This window comes from Trichomonas vaginalis, chromosome IV, assembly GCF_026262505.1.
Source record: "Trichomonas vaginalis G3 chromosome IV, whole genome shotgun sequence".
Lineage (NCBI taxonomy): Eukaryota > Parabasalia > Trichomonadida > Trichomonadidae > Trichomonas > Trichomonas vaginalis.
The window spans coordinates 38,178,524-38,205,276 of NC_067206.1; the positions used below are offsets into that span (position 1 = coordinate 38,178,524).

The following is a 26,753-nucleotide window of genomic DNA, read 5'->3' on the forward strand; positions in this document are numbered from 1 at the left end:
ATAATTGATGAACGATACTAATTTTGTTAAGCATATTAATGATGCAATGGCCTGATTATCATTCCCTTAAAATGATGAAATTCAATCTTGAGAGTGGAGAAGAAGGTAAAGAGAAAAAAGTAAAAGAAATGTGAAAATTTGGTTCTGATCTAGCCTCCTTTCATAGTAAAACTCATGCAAATAAAATGATCATATATTCTCTATCTTGCCTGCAAATTGTATCACAATAGGGTTGTATATGACTTAGCTTATAATGGTATCAACAATTCTTATTTTGCCCCTTATGAGATAAATTTAACTGCCGGAAAATGGAAAATTGAGTGCTGGGGTGCTAGTGGTAATAGTCGAACAGATGTTAATTTCGGCCGTGGCAGCTATACTAGTGGCATTTTAACACTCGAAAGAAATTTAACTCTATATGTTCATGTTGGAGCAAAAGGTGGGAAACCACAGCCTCAAGCCGTTTACGGCGGTGGTGGTCCAGGGCAAATAGGAGGAGGCGGTGCCTCCGATGTGAGATTAAATCCTGGGCCATATTTTGATTTGGATGGATTGAAAAGCCGAATTATGGTGGCCGCTGGTGGTGGGGGATTTGATTATGATGGTAGTGGTACTCTGGCTGGTTCTGGTGGCGGTCTGAAAGGATTTGATGGCGATGGAAAAGGAGGAAACCAAACCTCCGGAGGTGATGGTTATTATAAAGGAATTTTTGGAATAGGCGGTGGAAATGGAGAGAGAGTGTACACTGACACCACACCTGATGGAAATGCAGGGGGTGGTGGGGGCTATTTTGGAGGAGGATCTGCAGTCCTTATTTGGATTGGCTCAGCAGGCGGCGGAAGTTCATACATAAGCGGTTATCCAGGATGTATTTCTGTTGATAAAGATTATTCGGAGAATAATCCTAAATTTTCAACTGCAGAAGATCCTTCGATCCATTATTCGGGAATAAAATTTGAGAATCCTGTGATCATTGATGGAAAAAGTCCTATGCCCATCCCTAATCTTAACAAATCAATTCCAGAGTTTGGTCATCTAGGAAATGGCCACGTAATCATTTCCACAGCTGAAAAATTTGGCTATCCATATTTCTCTCGAATTAATGCTATACCATACAAAGTTGTTTGTTCAATTCCATTGAAAGTTGGGCGCAGCTTTGATGATATATTCATATTATCTATTATGTACTTGTCTCTCGTATAAAAATCACTTAAATAATATTATTGTTCATGTCTTCAACACTCTCCCTGTATACATTGTATGAAAAAATAATCATCATCAAGTGATTACCAATAGAAGTAATTCCAATTGGTTATAAATGTCAATCTCAATACTGTAATTTAATTACATTAATGTTATTTCATGAAGTATTTAGACCATAGATGCAACAACATGCTTATTTTTTCATTTTTTGTTCTTATACACTTCTCATATCGATTATCCATGGATAAAAACGTTTTTTTTATATATAAAATAGTCGTTTATTTATGAAGGAAAAAAGGTTATTTTATATCAATGAATTTTTATTCGGGTTTTAATATAGAATGAACAATGAAATCCATATCATTAGTAGATAGCTCATTTCCGGGTGCTACAATAAATGTAAATGAAGGGAAATATCAATATACATTTGAATATCCTTGTGAATCAAATACTCAATGCACAGATTATGAAGTAACATTAGCACCTGGATTATATAGATTTGAAAATAATACATGCATTTCCAATTCAGTTGTTCGCAAATATAATGGAAATACAGTCTGTTATCAGATGTCGAGTATTGGAGGTGCCGGTGGATACATCTCAGGTATAATCCATATTCCCCATGAGACTGTCACTTTTTTGACCATAGGAGGTCAAGGTAGCTATGGATATACTCTTAATGAAACTGAAACCGATCGATGTTTCTCAAAAGAATACATGATTAAAGGAGGATATGGAGGCGGGGGGAGCTCTTCGAACTTCTGTAATATTGATTTAGCAGGCCCTGATGGCTGCGGAACTTCAAGTGGAGGGGGTCAAACCACTGTCAAATTCCATAAAAACGATTTGTGGCATCGTGTGATTGTAAGCGGTGGTGGAGGCGGTTCTGATAATCTAGAAGGGACTTTTGCAGGCGCCGAAGATGGATCTGGAGGTGCCGGAGGAAATTTGGTAGCCCAAAGTTGGTTTTCAGCTGGAAAATTGCAAAAAGAATACTTTACCAGTTCTTCAAGTGGCTTTACTTTTGGAACGGGAGAAGCAGCAAGAAATGGAACCACAGCAAATAATAGAGCTGTTCCTGTTGGCAAAAATGTTGACCATGCGGGTGCTGGTGGAGGGTGGTTCGGAGGTTTTGCCTCTCAAGACGGAGCCTCTGGTGCAGGAGGTGGAAGCTCGTGGGCTTTAACCTCTGATGCAATTATCCCTGATGGAAATATAGATGCCGCCGCCGAATTTTTTAAAAATATTAAATCTGAGCCTTATGCATTCAAAAAGTCATCTGGGTATTTGTTTACGGATGTTGTTAATGTTGCTGGAATATGGAATGGCAATGGTCGAATTGTTATTACTATTTTGAATTTTGTCTTGCCTCAATCATGTCCGAACAATATTCGATTTTTCCATAGTATGCTGGTATTTCTAATGTTTTGAACTAAAGTTTTCATATTTTGATAAGATAAAAGTATGGTAACAATTATTAGTGACTTTTATATTCGTATTTGATGCTTTTTGCCATGATTTCAACAAAGTATCAAATATCTGAGCTATTTGATATTTTATAAATGTAAAAAGGTAATCTAATCATGAAGGAGTTAAGTTGATGAAGAGTATAGCCTGTGTTAGTAATTATAGAAAAAAATTGAAAATATTGATCTGAATTATCGCAAATTGATGGGTTAAACTATATTTTTGATGAATATTAATTGAACACCACAAAAAGATATTGGTCGTTCTTGAAATTAAAGAAAATTATTTGGTAAATATAAAGGCATTCTAACAGAATTTTATTCAGCTGCATTTCCCATTAAAAGGATAGTTCTATTTCTTATGCTTGTTCTCACGAACAAACTCTCTAGAAATACGATCAGCTAATCTTGTTGGTTCTGGCTCTCTAAATCTGCAAAGCTTCTTTATAACGCTAACTACGCTATCTAGATCGCATAAATGACCGGAAGAAACATAGATCGGATTGAATGGATGTGAATCTGTTGTTCTCATCACAGCGCATTTAATGTATCTATCATTACTCGTAGTATAGTCCAATACATAGTAGTCACCCTTTTCAGGACATTTATCTTGGGCCATTTTTTGGACATCTTTTGGTTGCGGACAGCCTTCACCAACATAGAAGAAAGTCTTCGAAACTCCGCATGCTGGGATATTGGATTTCAGACCTACATAGGAGGCTAAGCCAAGGCCACGTGTGTGCCATTCGCCGTTGCCATCAACTATGATCAAGTCGATTTTGATGCCTGTATTTGCTTGGTTAAATTCATCAAGCATTTGTAAAACAACTGGGCCTTCTCTGAAGCAAAGTAAGCCTGGAATGTATGGTACATCGACATTGACGACTGTGCACTTGGAGTACACTGGAGTATCTATGTTTTCCATGTCAATAACAACGAGGCAACCGACCATTAAATCATCTTCAACTGTCAAATCGGCTCCTGCAACATATCTGACATTATCGAGATGTTTCGTGTTGTCTATCTGTACTACCATTTCTGTTTGTAGCTCTCTAAGCTTTGCCTTTGTTTCTTCAATATCCATTTTTATTACAAAATTTTTTCAACAATTCAATTTTAAATTCCAATAGAAAAAATTTTTACATTCAAATTTTGTTCCAATTTCTCCGGACTATCAAACTCATCTAACACCCAATTTTTATTGCAGCTGCCTTTATTTATGAGATTACTTGTCAATAAAACGAATTCGTGCCATGTTTGCTATTATTTACAGCTAAAAGTCAAAAAAATAATTTCGAAATATGAAAAATTAACAAATATTAGATATTATTTAAATGGTATTCATGTGGTTATTTCTAAAAATATAACAAATGGTTCAAAAACTTAGAATTAAATTTTTTATAAACATCATTTTCACTCTGCTTCTTGAGCAGGAGCGTTAAGATTGACGATTTTATCTTCATACTCTTCGAAGTTATCGTCGGTCAAGATAACGAGTTGACGTTTCGTAACAGGAACACGAGTAAACGGATTCTCTTTGTTAGACTTCAAAACGTTCAACCAAGTGTTGTAATCGAGGACATATCCATCAGGAGAGATAGCAGGAACTCTAATTGGCTCCTGCGTGATCTGATCGATGGCATCTTTAAGAGGATTTTGAGCAGCCCATGCTTCGTAACGAGAAAGGTGCTCATCGGAGGCTGATGTTGTCTCGTAAGTTGTAGATGTTGGTGTTGGTTGTACTGGATCGCTGCGGAAGATAAAATGAATGGAGCGAATCTTATTTGGAGGAATAATTTTTGGTGGCTTAGCGACATGCTGGCGCTGAACCTTTCCCTTTGTCTTGACGACAATCTTTCCATCGTGAATCCTTGATTTGTGGTGGATACGGCCGTCTTCACCCTTTTCGTAATTCGAATCAAAGATTTCGCCAGCTTCGACGAGTTTTCTGTAGAAATTTGCGCATTGATAGCCGACTCTGCCAGGAATTGTCTTAGAAAACAGACCCCAATCGCCAGACATAAATGTCTGGTTGCCTCTGAATTCGCGAACTCTGTTCATGAAGTTTGCCTTTTCAGCGGCAGTCCATCCACCGTTCTTTTGTTTCTCGCCCGGTGGAAGATGTCTGTAGTAATAGGCGTTAGGATATTCTTGTCCTCGTAAATAAGATGATCTTCTTGCATCACTCCAGTTTACCCAGTTAGTCGGATTAACTCCGGCTGGGCATGGTGGAATTACTCCATGTGGGACTGGATTTGACTTTGTATGTCTGTGAGTTGGAGCTCTTGATACTTCAACTTGAACTGGTTGTATATAATCGCCATCATCACCTTCATCTTCGCCTTCATCATCGTCGGCTTCTTCTGGAATTGTAGTTTCTGGCTGGGTTATTGGCTTGAGCTTGTGTTCTAATTTCTGTTTCAAGATTTTCCGAACACTTTCCTTGAATTCTGGCTTGAGGAGGTTCATAGTAAGCTCATCAATATCACCATTAGACTCATCGAAGGCTACAATCATCTCAGTTGGTAATGCGTCACTCCAGTATTGTCTAATGGTATCAATAAATTTATTAACTCTTTTGACCTTATGCTCCATCATAAATGTATTGTGCTTGTAAACGTAGTTGTCAATTTCACCGTCTTCAACCCTACTTGGGTGCTCAATAAGACATGAAACTTGACTCAAGGTTATATGATTGGCGTCGGGCTGGTCATCACTGCTTTGACTATTAATGACTTCATCCTCTATATGGATTCCGCCATCATTATGGAACAAGGCCATGGAATTATCGATCATTGCCTAATTGGGACCGTTTAATTTTCTATCGTTTCTCTCAAAACATAAATATTTTTGATAAATTCCCAGCCGCTTTTTTCAGTACCATTTCTGCCGAAAAACAATTAGGATTTAGGATTGCTAGGCCTCAGGAAACTAGTATATCTTCAAAATTTCGGATTTAAGAGCAATTATTGCTACTTTTGTATTTTATTTTCCACTTCCTTATGCAGAACTTGAGGTCCGAATAATGGACTGGTTTCTAGGGAGTGTACTTTTCAGCTAGAAGTAGTTTATTTGCCAAAAAAATCCAAGCAAAAAGACAAACTTTAAATAAAACTCTTTATGAGTTTTCTTATTTCGAGCGGATAGCGAAATTACAATCAGTACCATCAACTACACCTATCAGAAAGTCGATCAGTCATAATTTACGATAAAAAAAAACAAAAAAGTTTATAACTCATACGGTTTTCATATTAAATTCGAATTGCTCTTGATATTCTTCAATAGCATGTTAGGCCTATGAACAAGCATTCCAAAAACCAATTCGTTCGCGATTGAAAAAATCTCATACACAAGTTATAAAAATCTTATATGCGCTTTGTCGGCATAAAAACAGTATTGTAAGCATTCATTACATGAAGTAAATTCATCGCTCGCACTTACTTTTCATTATCTCCACTATTTTTATAACTCATACTGAAAATATTTTTATCATGCGATAACGAGATGTAATGCTTTCAATCATTAAATTTACTGTATGAATAATTCATTAACTACTTCGAGCGAGTAAAATCTCCTATTTTAATTTTTATTACTAATAATTTTTATTAATCCTTTGTTTTATTTGTGCATATGCAAATGATGAGATATCTGAACTATCTGAAGTGAGTTAATTCAATCTGATTTGCTCTAGGCATTATAATATATATAAACCAGATCGAAAACACTCAAATTGTAGCTTTTGGATGAGAATTTGTTGATAAATGTAAATTATGCGTGTAATAAAACTATATTGCTATGGTATTGATATAAAATATATTTCCTTTAGTCTACAACAAGAAAAAAGAAGTTGTAATAATAATTAAAAACGGGTCTTGTAAATTTATTTTGGGGTGGACTATAAATCATTGTTTTGATTTCTTTATATAGTCGACAAGCTATTTTTATGTATTGTTGCCATATAAAAATATATATAAAATACATAATTTAGAAATATTGAAAATTTTTTGAAACTGGAAATCAATATGGGGTTAATGAATTGGAATTTTTATGTGCATATATAAAGGTGCATTACTCAATCTTCTCATCTAAAGCTCAGGAAGCAATTTTATGATGCAAAATTTCAAATTTGACTGAAATTAGAGCTCATTTGTATGAACAAATTGATCTACTCTCTGGTACTATAGCAATGTTGGGTTATTTAATGTTGAGTCTGAATTTTATTTTATAAACGTACACTTTTTGATTTTGTTCTTTTTTGCAGCTTTTTCTTTCTCAGTTCTGGATTTACCTATAGTCCAAGAATGTAGTTACTATAATACATACAATTATAGTTGTGACGATGTCCCTAGTGGGCTTTCTTCACGAAATGGAATTTTATATTGTAACGAAACTGGGTATGCTATCAAAGTAAATGGAACAAATATAACATGCGTAAATGCTACAAATGAAACATTGATTTTAAATAACACATTTTTTGACATTGAAACAAGTTATACTTTAGGTTCAACAGACGTTAAGTTTTATGATATAGATACCGAAGTGACGACTAAATATAGTTCCAATTACTCAAGTTACTTAAACGACTCCATTAAAGTCTGCAGTAATGGCACAAATACATTCTTTTCTGCATGCCAATACTTAGCTTCGGCATGTGCCCTCACTCGATACAATGCTCAATCGGAAGCTTGCAGACTTTATGAATTTGTTTTACCTGAAGTCGGATATAACGTATATGAGTATGAATTTTGGCCCAGTCAAAGGCCTTTTCTAGAATATGATGCTACTCAACAGAGAGTTTTAGAAGAAATTACAAGAAAAACATCATTCAAACGCAAGTCAATTGTTAATATTGTGCTTGCCCGATACTCTCGCAATGGAGAGTTTTTAGGATACCAGGCATTAAGCAATCAATTAGATTTTTGCCAAAAATATCAAGAACAAAATCAAGTTTGGAGAATTTACGGCTCAATTGTAAATTATGACTGCCTGATCAACCTTCAAGAGTTTTTAAAATCCGGATCTACTGATTTGTTTGATCCATTTCTTGTAGAAACTATCAATAACACCGAAGTGATGCGTCCAATACCAATTGTTATTAGGAACTATAGGAATTCAAATAACCAAGCTGTTAATATGGATTCAAATCCAAAACAAAGACGAATGGTTAGAAGATTCTTTATTTTTGACAATTACACAACTGATGATTACATTCAGTACTTATCAAACTTATCACTCAATTTTCAAACAAAAACTCCGGATGGAATTCCATATTTCGAACTCACATATTCAACTGTTTCAAGAGATAAAGTAGAAAAAGCAGAAATCCCTATAATAAACGATGAAGAAAACGATGCCATTAAAACATATACTTATATGACAAACTATACAACAGATTTAGAAGATTTTTGGTTTGCTTGCCTTGTTGTTCTTCTTGTTTTAGTTTCAATTCTTTTTGCAATATTCCTATTTAGATGCTATTTAATGCATCAACGCTATAACCAAGATGATATACGTGGATTTTTCATCCTTGCATGCTTGAATGAACTTTTCTCAATTGCTGCATATCTTATTTTCCTGATCTTGTTTATTTTCACATTCTTTTTCTTTATTGCATTCAAATGGGCAAAGTCAGTTAAATTCACAATTCCAATCTCAGAGACGCAACAAACTCTAAATGTATTTGTTTATATTTGTACTGCTTGCTCATGTTTAGCAGTTGTTTTAAGAGTTATCTTGCAATTCGGAACAGATACATTTCTTATTGACTGGGAGAGAACTGGTCGCAAAAAGAAAGGAAATCCTTTGAGAAGTGTAATGCTTGCCCATGAATGGTTAAATCTATGCATTAGAAGAGACTATAATCCTGCTATATGCTTGACACTCCTTGTTTTTATTTTGAACGGAATCAAAGTTGAATTATGGGCCACACCAATTGCAACTGTTAGTCTAGTTGACACTGGATATACAAGTGATGTTCTCAGATTTTCAAACGATTGTTTCTTCTGGATTTTTATCCTGATTGTTAATATTATCTTCAACTTAATCAAAAATATTATATTCACATCTCCATTAAAGAAATTTGCTGATCTTTGTGGAACAATGAACATTTCGGTCATTTCTTTGATATCTAAATCTTGGGGATTTTATTTACATGGAAGACAGGCATTAATTCAAGAAGAAAATATGCTGATATCAACATCAGAAGAACAATCATTGGACGAGTTTGACCAAAATGAAAAAAGACCTTTAGAAGAAGTCGGTTCTATTACGATGAGCGCTGAAGATAGAGTGTTTGAATTATTCCTCTCTCATCCTTACAGAGAATATTTCTATACACCATATAAGCGAGTTCTTGATATTTATAGGGCAGCAAACATCAAAGAGCCGGCAACTCCAACTGCAATAACTCCAGAAAGCCGAATGGAGATTGATAACATGAACAAGCATTTAGCCAAATATTATGGCGCAGAGCTGGGAAAAAGACAGTATGATGTATTATATCAACCAGTTGCAAACAAAGTTTCAGGGTTGCCTCCATTGGTTGATAATAGATCAGTCTTTTATTCAGAAAGAGATCACTCCTTCAGAAAATCTCTCTTCACAAGCCATCAAGTAATGATGGCACTATTTGATATTATTATTTTCACTGTTGTTGACATAACTATTCACTCACCAGTAATTGGAGCTATATGCTCTTTCTGCTGTGATTATCTAATTGAAAAAACCTGGAAAGGAATTGCAATTCTTAATTTGCGTAAGAAAGCTTTATATGATAGAAGATTATATTGAACTGCATGTTTTGTATTTTGTTATAAATTTTACCAATTTTGTAACTGATTTTTTTTAATGAACTAGTCTCTCTACTTCCGAATGTACCTATTCTCCTATGGTAGACACCTTATTCATTTGCCTTAACGTGTTGCAAATATATAGATCTGATTTGATATCTTGTTGCCAACATCTAATTTTGGGGCAACATTAAACACTAAACTTAGATATGTAGGCTGGTCTATAAGTTGAAATTATCTGTTATCTAATATCGATGAAGATTTCATTCAATTTGTCGACTTTTTTTTTAGTTTTTTTTTTAGTTGGATTGGAAAAGCAAGTATCAAGGATACGACATTGGACAAGTATCTGGCAAGAATTGGGTCCGAGTATTCCATCATGATCCATCTACAGGTAAGTTATTCGATACAGATAAGGATAAATCTTTTTATCAAGTTTATTCCATTAATACAAACAAAATGTTCAGTGTGTTGGGTTTTATCAATGATCATTTTAAAGTAAATTATACATATAACTTTTTATTTCGATTTGAAAAAGAATATCCTTCTGAGTTCGATTTTATAAACCAAAGTACTCATCCTCTTTATTCTAACATATCTGCTAATGTAAGTGTTGAAGCTGTCTCTCCAGATTGTGGTACCAATCTTACACTAATTGGCGCTTTAAATGGAATAGCTTTATCTAGCAGCAACAAAACTCTTATTGATGGAAGTATTAATCATGGATATTGGTATTTTGCAATTGGCGCAAATACATATTATAAAGTCAGCGGAACTATTACTGGACCAATTTGCAAAGTTGATAAAGGTGTAACAAGTGTTGACCTATGGCTCCAATACACTGATGACATCATTTTCCAAATGCTTCCAAATTTAGAAATACCTTCAGTCCCAAAATGTAATAGCTATCATTTACTCTCTAATTTGCATGTATTTATTCTTATGCTTTTGGAATAAATATATAATTCTAGGATATTTATTTTAAATTTTTGATTTTGAACGAGATAACTCTATCAAAAATAATTTGTGTATCTTTGCATTGATAAATATTTATATAGAATGGCAAGAAAAATATGTTATAAGAATTCAAGATTAACAATATCTTGATATCTATTGGATATGGTACAAGCTGCCCGTATTTGAATAGTATTGACTGTTTGTAACTAGAAAATCATTTGAAATTAAAAAATAATTTGAAAATTCTTCATATTCTTAAATAAATCCGCCTGAATGATGAGAGTTAGTAACAAAATGGCTAGAAATGATAATGGACTTAAAATCTTTGTATCAAAATTATGAAGATTTTGGAGGCAAAAACAAATTGAAAGAGTTTGTCTGGATTTTAAGTATGAGTATTGAAATCACAGAGACAGATCTTAACCAGGCCTTTGAAGACCTCAAAGCCGGCGAATTCTCAGCAATTACTGTTGTAGTTGGTGCTTCTATTGAAGAAAAGCCAGAATTACTCGAAAAAGCTGCTGAAATTATCTCATCTTCAATTGATCCAACAAACTGGAGTAAATATGAAAAGGAATTTGAAGCATTAGTCCTTGCTGGTTTTGATAATAACAAAATTTTCAAACAATTCGATAAAATTTTTGCTCGCAAAGATATGGCCGCTTTTTCACAATACATTGCAGATCTTGTCGCTAGATATCTTTCAGTTCATTCAACCCGTGTTATTGATTTAGAATTATACATTAGTTCTCACGCTGCTCAAAATTCACCTGCATTCTACGATTATGTCATTCAAGCTCTCTACGCACAGCTTCAAATAGATATGCATACAGATAAATTCTCAGAAATTGAGGCTGCTTTCGTTCGTTTTGTTGATTTTGAGCCACAAGTCACTCTTTTCAAAGTTAACGAGCTTATGAAGCAATCATTCATTGAAATGACCAACGTACTTCGTGATGAGTCAGGAGAAAAGATGGGAAACAGTGCTTTCTTCAATAGAATCCATCTTTGGTCCAACTTCGCATTCAGATCAGAAAGTTTCACTCAGGCTTACGTTACAATCATTGTACATGCACTCCGTGCTAAGTCTTTGAAGCTAAATCCATTACGTATCAAATTAATCCAAATACTTGTTAATCATAATGAATTCCTTGCTCCTTTGACATCCTGTGCCAAGGTTCTCTTAAAATCTCGTTCACACAAGACAGGAGAAGCCGTAGAATTTGAATTTGATAATTTATATCTTTCCACAAAGGAAATTGGTCGCACACAGAAGTACCAAGACGAAGTTTATAACAGATCATTCGATTTGCTCAAGAAATGCTTGTTCGGTCTCCGTAATAGAATCGCATTTCCAGAAATCGCGGCTCCAATTGTCCGCTCGCTCGAAATGATGATTGCTGATGACACATATAAGCAGAATGTCAAGCAATTAACTAAATTCAAGGATGCAATTAAAGAAAATGCAACTTGGATTGAGTGCGCACGCGAAAAGGCTGTCCAGAAGGATGGTTTCAACATTATAGAGAATACAGAAATTGAAGGAACTGCTCCCTTCAAGATTAAATAAAGTTTTATTTATTATTTTATAAATTTCATAAAAATTTTCTTATAATCAGTCATACTAATATTAAAAACATGAGTATTTGGATTTAACAAAACAAAAAAACAATAATATATCTTTATTTTTCAGGATTTTCAGTTTGGTTCTTCTCCTTAAGTAATTTCGATAATCGTAGTTTCCTCTGATGAAGGACACGACAACTTTCTTGTAACATATTTATTTGCTTTTCTTTTTCGTTAATATCCGCATCAAATTTGATTTCGAAGTTTGTATTCATGAATGCATTTGCCCAGTCCCTTTCTGGATTGGAGCCAAAGTTCATAGATCTAATTGGGTCATTTGCCAAAAAAACTTCTAAAGGATCTTCAGATGGGATAGGATTTCTAAATGGGCTTTCATCACGTTGCATACGATGCATGTTAACTGCTGTGAGCTTAGCTCTTGTCTGATTAATTTGTTCTTTAATTTGATTGAGCGTAACAATATATTGTGTTTCTTTGACTTTCCATCTTTCCGCTAAGTACTTTCTTCTTTCGTGTAGTAATGAGTTTTTGAATTTAACTTTATTGAGTGGTTCGATATAACGATTCATAAGTATATCTAAATTGTTTAATTTACGACCAAAGTGGTCTCTAGCCTCTTCCCGTTTCTTATGGTGGCTTTCATTGAGTTTATTAATTTTGTCGATTAACTCTGCTTTTTGTACTTGTAATTGATCGCACATACTTTGTAATACTTTCCTTTTCCTGTCAATCTTAAGCAATTCTTCCTTTTTGTCATTGATATTTTGATCAAGAAGCTTCTCTTGCTTCTCTAAATTCTCAATTGTTTCTCCAGTAGTCATTGTGAAATTTTGTAAAGTGTCAAATTTTAGAGTCTAAAAAATTATGACTTCTACATTTGAGTTACAAATACCAAAGTCCAAAAAATGGGATGACCCAAATCCATCAGATGCAATGCCTCCATTTCAAAGCGAACATTATGATGCTTTTATCCCAAATACTTCAGGATTTAAAATGCAAAAGATTGTTAACTTAATAGAAAAAGATGGAAAGCTCTTTTTAGAAGTTGAAATTCCAAACGAACCAGAAACAAGAGAGGTGGATTTAAATATGATGAGAATAATGTATCCAGAATTAGTTGCCGAGTTTTTAGCAGAAAAGTACCTCGATTAAATTACATACTCTATCAAAGGGATTATGAACATTCACTCCTTTTTCATTGGTTCTAAGAAATTATTTAATATTAGAAATGTTAGGAAATATAATATGTCTAAATTGTTTAAAAATTAATGTATAGTCATTTTACTTCTTGTACTTTTACATACAACTTTTCACCCGCATTTTTGTAAAATAAATACTAAAATTAGTTAATTCAGAGCAAATATTTATGAGTTTATTGCAGAATTTCTCTAGGATGCTTCGAAAAATAGACAATTTACATATTCCTCTGTTTCAATCATAATACATTTCAAGAAAAAAGAGTTTCAACAGAACATATGGGTTACATCTGCTTAATTTAGCGATAAAAGTACTCATATTTCGATTGTTAAAAGTTAATTCATGGAAAGAAATCTTTATTTATAGAATCAAGAATACAAATAAGAAATAATCATTTAATTCTTTGAAGCGATATATGTTCTTGAAGATTATATTGGCATGATGGCGCCAAACAGTTATGAACTCTGATTTTTTAGCGAGAATTCCGTAACATCGATTAGAGATAAAAATTTCATAAGATATGTGTAGGGGCGATGATTCTGTTTAATGTTAAGTGATCACCTTCTTAGTTTGCATAAAATTTATCAATCTGGCGTTACTTTCTTACTTCCCAGCTTATTGTATGCAAAAGCAGGGCAACTAAATACATAAAATTACATTGAAGCAGAAAAGTACCTTTATGGGTGTTGTTGCCACACGATAATGTAATAGTTCACGTAATATTACTAAAATTGTTGCAATTGATAATATTAGTATATTTTTTGAAGGATCATTTGGCTGGTGAATAAGGATTTTGAGTTGTTGGGCTTTCTATGAGATGTGAAGAAATCTTCTCAAATCTCGCTTCCAATTTATCAGTTTCTGCTGCTTTTACACGTAATCTAGCAAGTTTTTCTTTAAGCTTCTGATTTTGGATTTGATAATCGTGAATTTTAGTTTGCAAATCGAGATCTTTTTGCTCTAAACGAATAATAGCACGTCTAATTCTATAGTAGTTTCCTGATGGAAGTCCTGCATTAATTAAATATGGATCGTCACTGTCACTTTCATAATCACTCATTTTTTATATTTGTCACTTTTTTGATATTCCAATGATGGATTTCCATGAAAAATAAGTGCTGATAACAATGCATCAAGTATAACATGGCAATACACAAGCATATCAACTTCATTATGTTGCGTTTATTCAAAAATATATCCAAAATCCAGGAATTTATCAATAATAATTGAAATTATAAATATTGATCATGTAGAAACCAAAAAATGCTTTGAATTAACGTAATATTATAAAGTGCAGCATGAATTAGTATGTTATATAATTTCAAAATAAAAATTTAGTATTTTATATATAAGAACAATGTAAATGATTGATTGTACTCTTATTTGAGATCAGCCAAGTCACCCTCATCATCTTCTTCTTTTTTGGCTTCGACTTCTGGTTTCTCTTCAAGATCGTGTAGTGTATCTTCGTCGTCTTCCTTGGAGTATTCTTTAATAACTTTATCAAATGAAACACGAGATCTGCAGTACATGCATTTGTATTCGACTTTATCTTTCTCTTCTGGAGAAACTGTGCCATTGACACTTCTGCAATATGGGCATATAATTGCGTATCTGTAATCTGGTCCGTTTCTAGCTAAAATTGATGAAAGACGAGCCCAGAATGATTGATTATTAATAACTCTTTCTTCACTGAAGTATTCGAGACGTAAAACTTGGTCAAAGTCAATTTCATAATATTCTCCACGTTGCTTTAATGCTTTCTTGATCTTCTGGAACCCTGGCTGAGATGTATATTCCTTGAAGCATTTTTCGAGTTCAAATCTTAATGCTAAGCTACGTTCTGCAGCTGAGTTAATCCAGTAACTTATAAAAGCGCGAATCAAATAGAATATTGAGATTACAATAAAGAAGAAAATGAATTCGTCTTGAATTAGTTGTATTGTTAAAAACTTGTATAAGTATGAAACTATTAAGAATATCAAAAATTGGATCGAGAAAAGGATGATAAAAAGCTTTAAAAAGAAAGTATGAGATGTGTGCCATTTCTCAAGCTTCCTTTTTGAAATCAAGATGCTCTTTAGCTCGTCTTGTTTAACTAAGAGCTTTGTCTCGAGCTTACGTGGCGATGAAAACAAAGCACCCATTTTTGTCAGTTTTTTATTTATCTTGAATCGTGAAAAAGTGAACAGTAGGTGCAAAATTCCAACAAATGACTACTTGGATATGAAATAACTCATTACATTGATTTTAAGTCATATCATAAAATTAAATAATTTTGTAAAAACTAAAAATTAATTCTCCATTTGGCAATTTTTGAGACTAACATGTAAGAAATTCTATTAAAAATCTAATTTTAATTTATTATGCTATTTTAAATTTGCGTTTTAAATCATATTTTTTTCCAAAAATTTTGCAAATTACCTCAGACTTTTCAGAGGATTGAGTTGCCACTCAATCCTCTGAAATAGTCTGTGGTAATTTTTAGTCTCTACACTATTTCAATATAAGCTCCATTTTTAAACAGTTTTTAAAAATCGAGCATTGAAAAGTGTGATGAGACTTTAGAATTTTTGTTTTTCGAGATAAATTTCAACATTTTTTGATTTTGAATTTTTGTTTTTGTATTTTTTTTGGAGATGCAGTAACAATGGGTGGGATGAATCATAGAAAAACGAACAAGAAAATTGAATATTTATTAATAATTTCTTCATAATAATCAATTATATTCTTTTTTTAACCGGAAATGGTCATTACTATGTATGTGGACAGTAAATAACCACGAATTTTGGTGCCGCAGTTAATCTCTTATTTTTTTTTGACATGTAAATTATCATTGATAATAATATTCATTGTTTACAATATCTTTCATTATATATTTAAATCTTTTCGATCAAATAACCGAAATCTGCACAGTCAATTTTCTTGGCAAATTGAAACCGCAAATTGGCAAGATGATGTTCGAATTCTACGTATTCCAAGCAGGTGGTCTCGTTCTTTGGCCTATTGACTGCGACCCAACCAAAAAAACAATCACTGTCGTTAACGAATATATTCAAAAGCAGCTTCTTGAAGGCAAATTGAACGAAGATGTATATGTCAAGGATAAAATGGCATGCCTTGTCACCCAAGACCCTGCATTCAACATTTTTGTTGCAGTGACACTCCATCAACAGGTTGCTCAGCAAATTAATTACTTATCCAAATTATTAGAAGACGTTTGTGCCAAGTTCACACATCAATATCAACAGATTCTCAAGCGTTCAGATGTTATGCTTACACCTAACCTCTTTGATCGCTTTACTGTCGATGATGTCGTTGACAAATACAGAGGTACAGTTGGCATTCAAATTAACCAGCCAAAAATCACCATCGCAGATCTCGATGATGACAGTTATGAAGAACCGAACAAGAAGGCCCAAAGATCTAAGTCTGAGCCTGGCCGCAAGAAATCTCCTTCGAAAGAGCGTATTCGCTACACATCAAAGTCCAAAGAAAACATCGAAGAGCAGTCAACAGTTGTTGGCCTCGAAGAAGTCGGCAAAGTCGAAAGAATCGAAGTTAAACAGTACAATATGGATGATTTCACCGGAGTCTTCCAAGCCAACCCCAATGCCAACAAGTCATTCTTCAGTGGCATCCTTTCAGGCATCGTTGGCGAGAAGAGCTTAGACATTAAGACTCTTGAACCATTCCTTAAAGAATTTGAGTCCCATCTTATCTCAAAGAACGTTGCATCAGCTATCGCTCATGAACTTACAACAGCCGTCGGTCAGAAACTCGATGGAACAAAGTGTGGAACGTTCCAATCAGTTAAAACCGTCGTCATGGCCACACTTCGTGAACAGATCGAACGTATTCTTACTCCTCATCGCAGTATCGATATTATTCGTGATATTCAGCTCGCTAGAAAGCAAGGAAAACCTTATGTCTTCTCATTTATCGGCGTTAACGGCGTCGGTAAGTCTACAACACTCGCTAAAGTCGCCTACCTCATGAAATCCCACGATTTCAAAGTTTTGATCGTCGGATGCGATACATTTAGATCCGGTGCTGTCAAACAGCTCGCAGAACACGCCGAGAGACTCGGAATCGAGCTCTTCCAGCGTGGCAATGATAGAAGAGACCCAGTTCCTGTCGCAAAAGACGCTATTCAATACGCTATAGATAAAAAGATCGATGTCGTACTTGTAGATACAGCAGGCCGTATGCAAAACTCTGAAGGCCTTATGAAGCAAATCGCTCGTCTTATCAACGAAGTTAAACCAGATTTGTCACTTTTCGTTGCAGAAGCCCTTGTCGGCGGCAACGGATCTGACCAAATCTCATCATTCGATATGAATCTCAAGAGATACGCTGGCGTAAAGGACGCAAAAGGTATTGATGGAATTGTTCTTACGAAATTCGATACAATTGATGATAAGGTAGGCGCTGCTTTAACCCTTGTTTATGAAACAGGCCATCCTATCATATATCTTGGCGTTGGCCAAACATACAGAGATCTCAGAAGAATGAATCCAGAATTCGTTGTCAATACTCTGCTTTCTGGCTTCTAGAGTAGAATAAATTAGCTTTTTATATATTTTTATTAAATCTAATCCATTTTTTAAATTTCATATTTACAAAAATTCGAAATTTTCATTCAAATACCCCAAATTATAATTCTCTACATTAACTCAAACACATTCTGAATAGAGTTTTCATTTAAATACTGAGAAATTCAATTTTTATTTTTTCATTTGAGCTTTCTTAACTCAAGTGTCATAAATTACAATTCTTTTTGTCAAAATAAACACTTTTTAAAGAGATTTAGTACCCAACTGTAGATATTGTTTTTTTCTTTTTTGATTTTTCAATTTCTGAATGCTATTGATCACAAAATCCTTTTCTAAATTCAATGGAGTTCAATATTTTAATGGATAAAAGCTGTAAATAAATAGTCGATAGAATTTCTCACAGTAGGTAATCAATAATTGTAAAGGTCAGGGATTTCTGTATTGTGATTTGGGAGATGTCATGGAGGAATCATAAGAAAAGTAAAAATTCGATACATTTTTTTTGATTTATTAACACTTTATAAACAATACTAAAGAAATATGAATAAATTAGAAGTCAAGAGATATGTAGTCCTTGGAATCCAAGAGTAAATCTGTAACATTACCGAAATTTGGCGTGCAATCGAGCAAATTAAGATCCTGGTTAATGTATGTATATGAATCATCAATTGGATCAATGAAGTTATCTTGGATAATTTGGCATGGCTCTTCTTTAATTGGAAATCCACTTTTCATCAATTCTGTTGCTTCCTTTGTCAAGTTACCATTCTTGTCAAGGGTATATATCACGGGCTCTTCCGAGTTGCTGAATGGGCTGAAAAATAAGATCCTTGGTTGTGCCTTGCTCCCTTTTTTCATGATCGTGAATGAAATGAAATGAATTTCTCTCAATTTTAGAATTCAAATAGTCGTAACTTACAAATCCAAGTCGTAAAGCAAAATTACACCGATATATAATTTTGCAATCATATGGGTAATTCATATTTAAAAGAAAAATCGCTCATCAGTTTGTGGAAATTTTTTTGTGAGGTTTCAAAGCTGATTTTTCACCGTAGTCATAAGACAAAAAAATTGTATGGGTCGCATGCCAAACATCAAATAAAGTCGTTTTAGTCTCAATGAGAAGTATCTCGTCTATATTCGCCGAAGAACAAAATCTTATTTAATGAATTTATCAGTATATTTATTATCAATCCCGTCTGCATTCAAAATTTAAGAGTAATTGTGATTTAAAACGGAATAATAAATAAATAACATTTCTTCTTCATCTTGGAGGTCGATTTTGCAATTCAAAATTTTGTGGTTTTGATATCGTATAACAGGACCTTCAATTTCATTCTGCAATTAAAAATAATCTGAAATTGGAGACACCTCTAAAAATCAACAAGCAATTTTGATAAATAGATATGCTTACGAGCAAGTTATATTTATTAAACATTCAAGAGAAAAATTAAATGATAGAAGATCTTCATAAACAAGTTTTTTCTTCTTTTTACTTCCAAACAAAATAAGGTCAAATGAAAATGGAAATTCTGCTTCACATTTTCCTAGCGAAAGTAAGGAAAGCGTAAGATTAAAAGATTCTGTTTTCTTTTTATTTGTATTAATTATGCCATCCCAGCTGCTACTTGCAGATAAAATATCTCCGGTACAGTTTATAACTGTTAAAGTAGCAGAATATGCACCAAAAGTGTGGCTTGCTTTATTTTCTAAGAAAATACACTCTAAAACAGTAACTTTTGATGAAGTAGAAGAGTGAAGAAGACCTCGATATGTGTTACCTAATGCACATGAGTTATTTCTGAATAAAGATCTTCTGACAAATGAATTAAGTGAATTCATATGTAGCATGCAAATATAATCTGATTCATGATTATCATTAGAAATGAAACAACAAAAGTTGATGTCAACTGGATTATATTCAAAATAGTAACCAGAACGGGCATAACATCTTGCTTTAGTGTTGTTTGTGGAAATAAGAGTTTTATTTCCAAATTGATGGTATATACTGGAAGTCCCAGTGTTGTCACGGCCGCATTGATAGAGGGAACTTAAATTTACGTAATTTTTATAATCATTCGTTTTGACATTTGTGTATGAATACTTTCCATCACCTGGTGTGTAGCATCCAATAGCACAAAATCTGTCTTGGACGATGGAACTCTTACCCGAGAAGTAGATGCAGCCACCTTGTCCAGAATTTTGGGTAATATTAGTGTATGTACATATCGAATGCAGTAATTTGATAGAATTGCTTGCACAATTAATGATATTCTCTGAAAAATCTTTGAAATTTGAAGATAATAAGAAAAAATTTTTCGAAATAGTAGGCTTTTCATTATTTGTATTTGTATAGTTTTCAGCTGGTAATCCATAATATTTTTCCCATATATCGTTTGGCACTCCAGCGTTATTTAAAGCTAGAGCTGAGGGAAGATTTTGGAGAAAATAAAATTGAAAGGGTGTTCTCAAATTTTGAATACAGTCTTAATAACACCATTATTAATATTAAACATGTAGAAAAAAATTTCAAAAGTGGAAAAAAATAACGTAAAATTCGTTGCAAATTTTTTTGTATAAAATTCGATATGACTGAGAAAGGCGATTTCCCTCCGCCTGAATCAGATGAGGAAAAGAGGGAAGTTCCATTATTCGATAAAGATTTTGAAAATCTTCTTAAATCGGATCCAGATGGATTAAATCGATTTAAACGTAAATCAGAAACTGAAGAAGAACCAGATGTCATCATTGGAACTCCACCAATCAACTTTTCTAACAAAAAGAAAGACTATTTTCCAAATGAACTTACATTAAACAGTCAAAAACCAATTGAAAAAAAGAGAATTTCATTTGCATCTCCTCCATTAGCAGAATCTCCTCCAATAGCTGAAAGAAATAAGCAACCGAGGCAAGTTCACTTCCTTGCACAGCCAATAGGACCAGGAAAAAAATCAGAGAATTAGATTTCGACAGAAATGGAATAGAAATACTCAAAAAGGAAGAATTGTTCGCAAGTATGAACGAACCGCACAATTCTCCAGAAAATGGAAATTTATCAAATAATGACGCTCATGCAGCCCAATTTTGGGAAGATTCAATGCACACGGCCAACTCTTCTTCAATACAATCAGACGATGCTTCAGAAGTTACTTCTGCAATATCTAAAAACCAAAATAATCATGTTTACTTTAATAATCAACCAACAGAAGAAGAGGAGGAAGAATTCGAAACACAAAGTTACGCGGCAGACGTCGGAATTCAATCACCACGTCGAAATCACGATGATTTGATAGGAGATTCAACTTATTTCACTGCAGACAACATTATTACTAATGCAGAGGAGCTATTCAGAGAAATGGACCGAATTTCGCAACTTGATCCTAAAGATCTTCCACAGGACGAAGAAGAAGAAATTCAACAAAATATCTCCACGAACACCGACCAATCAGACATCAGCCATAATGTTCATGTTATGCCTCCTATGAATCCAAGTCATTCGACACCAGGGAACTCAGAAAATTCAGGAAATCAAGATAATATTCCGATTCGCGTTTTCTCTGAAGAAGAGCAACCAAAGACTGAATCTGATCTTTATGAGTTTATTTTAGATAGAATGTCGAATTTAGTCAACGTTTCGAAGACACTTTTCCCAGATATCGATGACGAATATCTTCTGATCAAAAACCTCGCAGCAAAAGGATCTAGAGCATTCGAGATGTCCATTTTGGATGAAAAAATTAAACAATATAAATTATCGAATGCAACATTTAAGGAAGAGCTCTCAAATCAACCGAAACTTAACATGGAATCTGTTAAGCTTAAGAGAGAAATCCAAAATGCCAAGAAAATCATAGAAAGACTGAAAAAAGCTCCACCTCCACAAATTCCAACGACAAACTCCATGACTATACCAAACCATCCAGAGATTGGGCATCCGATATCTATGCAAGCTCATATTATGAAAGAAAAACGCTCTGTTGAGGAATTACAAAAACAAGTTACAGATCTCCAAGAAAATTTGGATAAACTCAACAAGAGAATTGCATTAATGTCTCAAACCAAGTCTTCCTACGTATATGATCCTTCTCTGCTCAGTCCAACAAAACCTCCACCAAAATTAAAACTTCCTCGCAAGAAAGTCAAAGTAAAGAAGGCAAAAACAATCGATGCAGCTGATAATGCATCTGAGACACAATCAAAGAAGAGAAAGAAGAAAAAATCAAAGCGTTCGAAGACAGTTGATCCAACAATTCAACATGAATCTAATACCGAAGCTTCTGATGCAATCAAGAGCGAAGCAAGCTCAATGAAATCACACAAAAAGAGAAAGGTTGTTAAGAAGGTTCAAAAAACAAAATAATTTTATTTTTAAATGTTATAAATTGTTTGTATTTGTTTGTATATAAATATAATTATCTTTTAAAATCTTCCATATTTATTCAATTAATTCACAATGATATGCCATAACAAACACTTATATGTTCTAAACAATATCTTATTAAAGATTTTTCAAAGGAATTTGATATCTTCTGCTCATTTAGTTGGTATTTCATTCAATCAAAACTGTCTAGACTTTTCAATGTTCCATGTATTTTGTAAAGTTATCATTCTCCATCAATAAACATTCAATGAGGGGAAAAATGATAATCCTATTTAGAGAAATTTTTTGTAAATAGCGAGAGGAAAAATGGAGAAATCTGTGAATAAAATAATTTTTATTCTAAAACACCCAAAACAGTGTTCACATATGTATTGATTATCTTCTTTGGACACATAAAACTTATAATAAAGAATATGCAGCAAATGAATAAAAGTATAAAAGAAATAACAACTATAAAAATCCATCCGCCTTTTTTAGCAGGACCGCGGACCTTACCATTTTTAGGGCTTGGTTCATAAGGGATAATCTTAATGCAAGAATCAGGGTGATGTGTAACACCATATGGAAATCTTGCTGTTGTAACAACAGGTATCGTATCATTGAAATAAAACAAATTTACATAACTTGAAATGTAGCCTGGATAGTCACTATTTTCTGTACAAAATATAGGAATACCGAACTTGAAGATGTCTCTTGAATTGTTGAATTCCTCAAAATCAACTGGTTCTTCCGGATATACAAAAATGAAAGGACTATAAGATTTCGCATATTTCGCGCTAAAATTACGAGCCATAATAAGAGGTGCATTCTTTAGATCCCATTTAACATGGAGTAAGAAATCATCAAAAGGAATTGATAAAGTATCAACTGATAAGTAAGTTCCAACATCTAAATGTATTGTCTTATTCAATATAACATTGTGGAGTTTAACAGTACCAATTATATCCAATTTATCGATGAACATGTCAGCCATAAATTTATTTTCTACCTTTCCATGACATTTATAGGCTTCATCTCCAAGAACAATCGTGATTTCATTATCAGGATATATGTCTATAGATGAGCAGAATTTTCTAGCTGAAGTGAGTTTTGAACCCCAGAAGTGCGGATGAAAATTGTATAAACAGTCATGATCATAAGTTTTTACAATATCTGCAGGGAAGAACGCTTTGAAATGAATATTACACTCAGCGGTTCCTTCCAAACTGAACTTGATATCTCCATAATTATTTGTTGTGAATTCAATTCTTTCATCAGGTTCAATTTTAACACGACAATCTCCATTAAAACCTCCAGATCTCGTGACAAGTGAAACATTTCTAACAATGATTAATGGTTTTTCATCAGTAACTAAAGGAATGTCAGGTGAAAATCCAGTGTCTGTCATATATAATGTCTTAGTATATACAACGAGAGTATCTATGATCTTCGAATTACGGTTAAACCCATATTTTGCGAATGTACCTTCATCTATATCTAATTTATTGAAGGTACATTGAGCAATATTTTCAGGAAGAGTAGAATTTGTAACATTCAAATAATTAACAAATGTTTTGCTTGATTGGACTTCAAGTTTCAAATTCCATATAGAGAGATTTGTAGCAACAGAGTAATCATTGATAATAAGCACACTATTATTACGACCTTCAAAGTACAAGCTTCCAAATGGATATTCAGGATCATAAACATCAACAACGAAAGGTTTTGATGTTTTGAGGAAAAATGAGAGTGAAATTGATGGATAGAGCTGCTTTGGGATATCTTTGATTAATTTACTTAAATATGTCTCTGTTGTTTTGTTGCAATTATCAATTCCACATTCATCAGTTCCGTCATCTGAAACACAGAATTTACTTGAGTTTAAGATATATTGCATTGTATAAACAATATTATCTTCTTCTTCAATTGTTTCTAGCTTGCATGGGAAAATGTTATGTTCGACATCAGGCGAAATTCTGACTTTTGAAGTTTTCGGAATTGTTAATAATCGAAAATCATCCATTAGGACAGACATATCCTCAGAATGGAATTTGAAACATGTATCAATATCATCAGTGACAGGGTTTGATACAATTATCTGAGGTACTGATTGCCTATCATCTATAAGAATACCTTCAGGTAAAAATCCAAGGTTTTCTATAAAAATTGTATCAAATGTGCCATCAATTTCCTTTATATAAACTTTTCCTCCAAAAATCGTGAAATTTGTGAAGTTCCAATCTACATAGAGATACCCTATCGTTAATTCTTCTGCATGGATTGTTATATTTGTTGTTTGATCATCGTTATATGGGTCTTCATCATCGTAATCAATTTCTCCATCATCTAAATCAATTTCTCCATCATCGAAATCAAATTCACTATCATCATCGATATACAAATTATCAATTACAAAATTTTTTGAAAAGGAAATTTCACTAATACATCCGGAAGGTATACTTTCAATATGTAGTTCATCAACATCTGTTTTAAGTGAAGAATTAGATACATTATCGGATAATTGATAAAATATGTCATTTGTATGGAAAAATATTTCAGAGTTAATCAAATCAAAGAAAAAACGAGGCTCACCGTTCCATTTTCCATCTAGAATTTGTAATTTAGCATTAACTAATTTCAATTCGACATGATAAAATGCAACAGCCTTATTTGAAAAGAAACAACCAATTGAAAATTCTCCATTTTCCATTTCAATATAATAATTGATGTCGTTCCTATCGATGCTTCTAAAATTCGTCTTTCTGAAGCCGTATTCTCTTGATTTAGGAATAATAATGATATCACTGCCATATTGATACAGAGAACTACCAGAACTGAAATTTCTGAATGTAATTTCTGATGTAAAAATGACACCGTCGTAATAGTAATTAGGATAAAATTTTTCTGTCTCACCACAATCATAGAAGAGCTTATCAAACTTAAATGATAGGTTTGCCACAGAATTGAGATCTGAATAAAGTTCTTTTCCGTAAAATAATGATGATTTGTGAAATCCATCAAATCTAGTATTAACAAGTCTAAGTTTTTCCATAAACATGCTTGTTGTATTATCTTTAACGGCAACAATGTTGTTTAACTCAATGTCATCAAATGTCGTAATATTATTTACGTTGAAAATGAAAGTTGATCGATTTAGGGGATTTGGTCCAACTATCCTTATATGTTTTGCATCTTTGACTGCATAAACATCAATTCCTATTGAATGATTCTCGACATCTAAACAATCAATGTAAATCGTAAGATAGTTAGTACCACTAAACTTATTAAAATCTTCTTCTACAGTCCAATTGTAAAATTTCTGATCAGCTTCCTTTTTCTTTGAAAGTTTGAATGTAGCATTAACATCGTTGGGACAAAAGCTTTGTGCAACGTTTTCGTATGTGACACATATTGAAAAATCCTGCAGCTCCTGTGAATGTGAAAATGCTAGAAGCTGCAAAAATAAGATATTCATGCTGAAATTGAAAAAAACGTTGGATTCAATATTTTAATAGAATTTTTTATTGAAAAAAAGTTTATAATTATAGTAAATAAAGTCAATTATGTTATTTGAATCCAACGATATCGAAGTGAACTCAATTTATTTTGTAAATGATGTAGCATCAAATTTTACATAGTGGTTTTCATAATGATAGCTGTGATTCTCAAAAAAGGCTATTAATCCGAAAATCATGGGTGAGATTTGAATGGTTTACATTTTGTATTTTTTCAATTTTAATAACTTAATGAGAGCAATAAGACTAATTTTTAAAAATGTAAATTGATGTCATCAGATTGTGAGCTTTACAAAATTTGCAAGGAAAATTTTGTTCTAATCACAATCTGTCACATGGATTTCATATAATAAACCAAATTGAAAACCGTTTCACCTTATTCAATTTTTTTCAAAATTCTATATTAATAATTGAAGGATTTTATATAATTTTTTGTATGTCAAACAAAGTTGATCACGAAATATTATAGGAATTTAATAAATTACAAATTTTGAAAAACTTTGAAAATTGAATTGATTCAATTTTTTTCTCATTAATACTATTGTTTAGGGTTGTTAAAAATATCAAAAATTAGCGTTTTGAAGACACCATGGTGTCTTATAATTTTCCCTTCCTTATTGGCGTGTAGAAATAAATGCGCCAATAGATTGAAGAAGAAGAATTGTTTTTCTCTTAATGAACTTTAATCCTTTTGATATAAGAATATTAAAAACATTAATATAATTTCGATTTCGGAAATTAAATTTCCAAATTTTTTGTCGATTTCAGAAATAACAGGATCCCGCATCCAACACGCAACAACAAAACACAAAACACACTTTTTGGTTCTTTCATCGTTTTAATCGTAATTTATGTAATACATGATTTGGATAAATTTTTACAAAAATAGAACTTATATTATATTCTTTTCAAAGATTCTTGCAAATCATCAAAAATAATTGTATTTTAAAAAACGATCAAATTATCCTTTCATTATTTTAAACTTAAATTAGTTTTTATGATTGACTAAAGCAATCATATTTATTCATCATTAAATAAACAAAAAAATAATATTTGAGAGTTATTTCAAAAAAAACACATTGAATTTATTAATTTGTCTCAATTTCAGTATTATAAATTTTTAT

At 32.9% G+C, this 26,753-nt stretch overlaps 16 protein-coding genes across 16 annotated transcripts; 9 read left to right on the plus strand and 7 right to left on the minus strand.

Annotated features, from left to right (window-relative positions):
- Window positions 1–49: 49 nt before the first annotated feature.
- Window positions 50–1,203, plus strand: TVAGG3_0242610 (glycine-rich protein family; the record flags this gene model as incomplete). Its single annotated transcript, XM_001320023.1, has 1 exon — window positions 568–1,203. The coding sequence occupies one exon, from the start codon at window positions 568–570 to the stop codon at window positions 1,201–1,203; it is 636 nt and encodes a 211-aa protein (XP_001320058.1).
- Window positions 1,204–1,520: 317 nt separating this feature from the next.
- TVAGG3_0242620 (glycine-rich protein family) lies at window positions 1,521–2,784 on the plus strand (the record flags this gene model as incomplete). Its single annotated transcript, XM_001320024.2, has 1 exon — window positions 1,552–2,634. The coding sequence occupies one exon, from the start codon at window positions 1,552–1,554 to the stop codon at window positions 2,632–2,634; it is 1,083 nt and encodes a 360-aa protein (XP_001320059.1).
- A 67-nt stretch (window positions 2,785–2,851) lies between these two features.
- Window positions 2,852–3,844, minus strand: TVAGG3_0242630 (endoribonuclease activity, producing 5'-phosphomonoesters family; the record flags this gene model as incomplete). Its single annotated transcript, XM_001320025.1, has 1 exon — window positions 3,022–3,753. One exon carries the CDS (start codon window positions 3,751–3,753, stop codon window positions 3,022–3,024), a length of 732 nt encoding a protein of 243 aa, XP_001320060.1.
- A 72-nt stretch (window positions 3,845–3,916) lies between these two features.
- TVAGG3_0242640 (RING/U-box family) lies at window positions 3,917–6,231 on the minus strand (the record flags this gene model as incomplete). The annotated part of the gene is made up of 1 exon (XM_001320026.2): window positions 4,083–5,465. One exon carries the CDS (start codon window positions 5,463–5,465, stop codon window positions 4,083–4,085), a length of 1,383 nt encoding a protein of 460 aa, XP_001320061.1.
- Window positions 6,232–6,835: 604 nt separating this feature from the next.
- On the plus strand, window positions 6,836–9,478 carry TVAGG3_0242650 (Meckel-Gruber Syndrome (MKS)-like protein family; the record flags this gene model as incomplete). The annotated part of the gene is made up of 1 exon (XM_001320027.1): window positions 7,743–9,458. The coding sequence occupies one exon, from the start codon at window positions 7,743–7,745 to the stop codon at window positions 9,456–9,458; it is 1,716 nt and encodes a 571-aa protein (XP_001320062.1).
- Window positions 9,479–9,766: 288 nt separating this feature from the next.
- On the plus strand, window positions 9,767–10,418 carry TVAGG3_0242660 (uncharacterized protein; the record flags this gene model as incomplete). The annotated part of the gene is made up of 1 exon (XM_001320028.1): window positions 9,917–10,414. One exon carries the CDS (start codon window positions 9,917–9,919, stop codon window positions 10,412–10,414), a length of 498 nt encoding a protein of 165 aa, XP_001320063.1.
- A 375-nt stretch (window positions 10,419–10,793) lies between these two features.
- Window positions 10,794–12,021, plus strand: TVAGG3_0242670 (Noc2p family; the record flags this gene model as incomplete). The annotated part of the gene is made up of 1 exon (XM_001320029.1): window positions 10,806–11,984. The coding sequence occupies one exon, from the start codon at window positions 10,806–10,808 to the stop codon at window positions 11,982–11,984; it is 1,179 nt and encodes a 392-aa protein (XP_001320064.1).
- A 75-nt stretch (window positions 12,022–12,096) lies between these two features.
- On the minus strand, window positions 12,097–12,822 carry TVAGG3_0242680 (myosin-like coiled-coil protein family; the record flags this gene model as incomplete). Its single annotated transcript, XM_001320030.1, has 1 exon — window positions 12,097–12,822. One exon carries the CDS (start codon window positions 12,820–12,822, stop codon window positions 12,097–12,099), a length of 726 nt encoding a protein of 241 aa, XP_001320065.1.
- A 33-nt stretch (window positions 12,823–12,855) lies between these two features.
- Window positions 12,856–13,306, plus strand: TVAGG3_0242690 (chromo domain-like family; the record flags this gene model as incomplete). Its single annotated transcript, XM_001320031.1, has 1 exon — window positions 12,866–13,153. One exon carries the CDS (start codon window positions 12,866–12,868, stop codon window positions 13,151–13,153), a length of 288 nt encoding a protein of 95 aa, XP_001320066.1.
- Window positions 13,307–13,379: 73 nt separating this feature from the next.
- On the minus strand, window positions 13,380–14,266 carry TVAGG3_0242700 (uncharacterized protein; the record flags this gene model as incomplete). Its single annotated transcript, XM_001320032.1, has 1 exon — window positions 13,968–14,258. One exon carries the CDS (start codon window positions 14,256–14,258, stop codon window positions 13,968–13,970), a length of 291 nt encoding a protein of 96 aa, XP_001320067.1.
- A 287-nt stretch (window positions 14,267–14,553) lies between these two features.
- TVAGG3_0242710 (endoplasmic reticulum junction formation protein lunapark family) lies at window positions 14,554–15,375 on the minus strand (the record flags this gene model as incomplete). Its single annotated transcript, XM_001320033.1, has 1 exon — window positions 14,578–15,345. The coding sequence occupies one exon, from the start codon at window positions 15,343–15,345 to the stop codon at window positions 14,578–14,580; it is 768 nt and encodes a 255-aa protein (XP_001320068.1).
- Window positions 15,376–16,134: 759 nt separating this feature from the next.
- On the plus strand, window positions 16,135–18,269 carry TVAGG3_0242720 (signal recognition particle receptor subunit alpha family; the record flags this gene model as incomplete). Its single annotated transcript, XM_001320034.2, has 1 exon — window positions 16,153–17,754. The coding sequence occupies one exon, from the start codon at window positions 16,153–16,155 to the stop codon at window positions 17,752–17,754; it is 1,602 nt and encodes a 533-aa protein (XP_001320069.1).
- Window positions 18,270–18,303: 34 nt separating this feature from the next.
- On the minus strand, window positions 18,304–18,612 carry TVAGG3_0242730 (uncharacterized protein; the record flags this gene model as incomplete). Its single annotated transcript, XM_001320035.1, has 1 exon — window positions 18,304–18,612. The coding sequence occupies one exon, from the start codon at window positions 18,610–18,612 to the stop codon at window positions 18,304–18,306; it is 309 nt and encodes a 102-aa protein (XP_001320070.1).
- A 1,730-nt stretch (window positions 18,613–20,342) lies between these two features.
- On the plus strand, window positions 20,343–20,717 carry TVAGG3_0242740 (uncharacterized protein; the record flags this gene model as incomplete). Its single annotated transcript, XM_001320036.1, has 1 exon — window positions 20,343–20,717. The coding sequence occupies one exon, from the start codon at window positions 20,343–20,345 to the stop codon at window positions 20,715–20,717; it is 375 nt and encodes a 124-aa protein (XP_001320071.1).
- A 53-nt stretch (window positions 20,718–20,770) lies between these two features.
- On the plus strand, window positions 20,771–22,114 carry TVAGG3_0242750 (uncharacterized protein; the record flags this gene model as incomplete). The annotated part of the gene is made up of 1 exon (XM_001320037.1): window positions 20,771–22,114. The coding sequence occupies one exon, from the start codon at window positions 20,771–20,773 to the stop codon at window positions 22,112–22,114; it is 1,344 nt and encodes a 447-aa protein (XP_001320072.1).
- A 246-nt stretch (window positions 22,115–22,360) lies between these two features.
- On the minus strand, window positions 22,361–25,606 carry TVAGG3_0242760 (uncharacterized protein; the record flags this gene model as incomplete). The annotated part of the gene is made up of 1 exon (XM_001320038.1): window positions 22,470–25,589. One exon carries the CDS (start codon window positions 25,587–25,589, stop codon window positions 22,470–22,472), a length of 3,120 nt encoding a protein of 1,039 aa, XP_001320073.1.
- Between the last annotated feature and the right edge of the window lie 1,147 nt (window positions 25,607–26,753).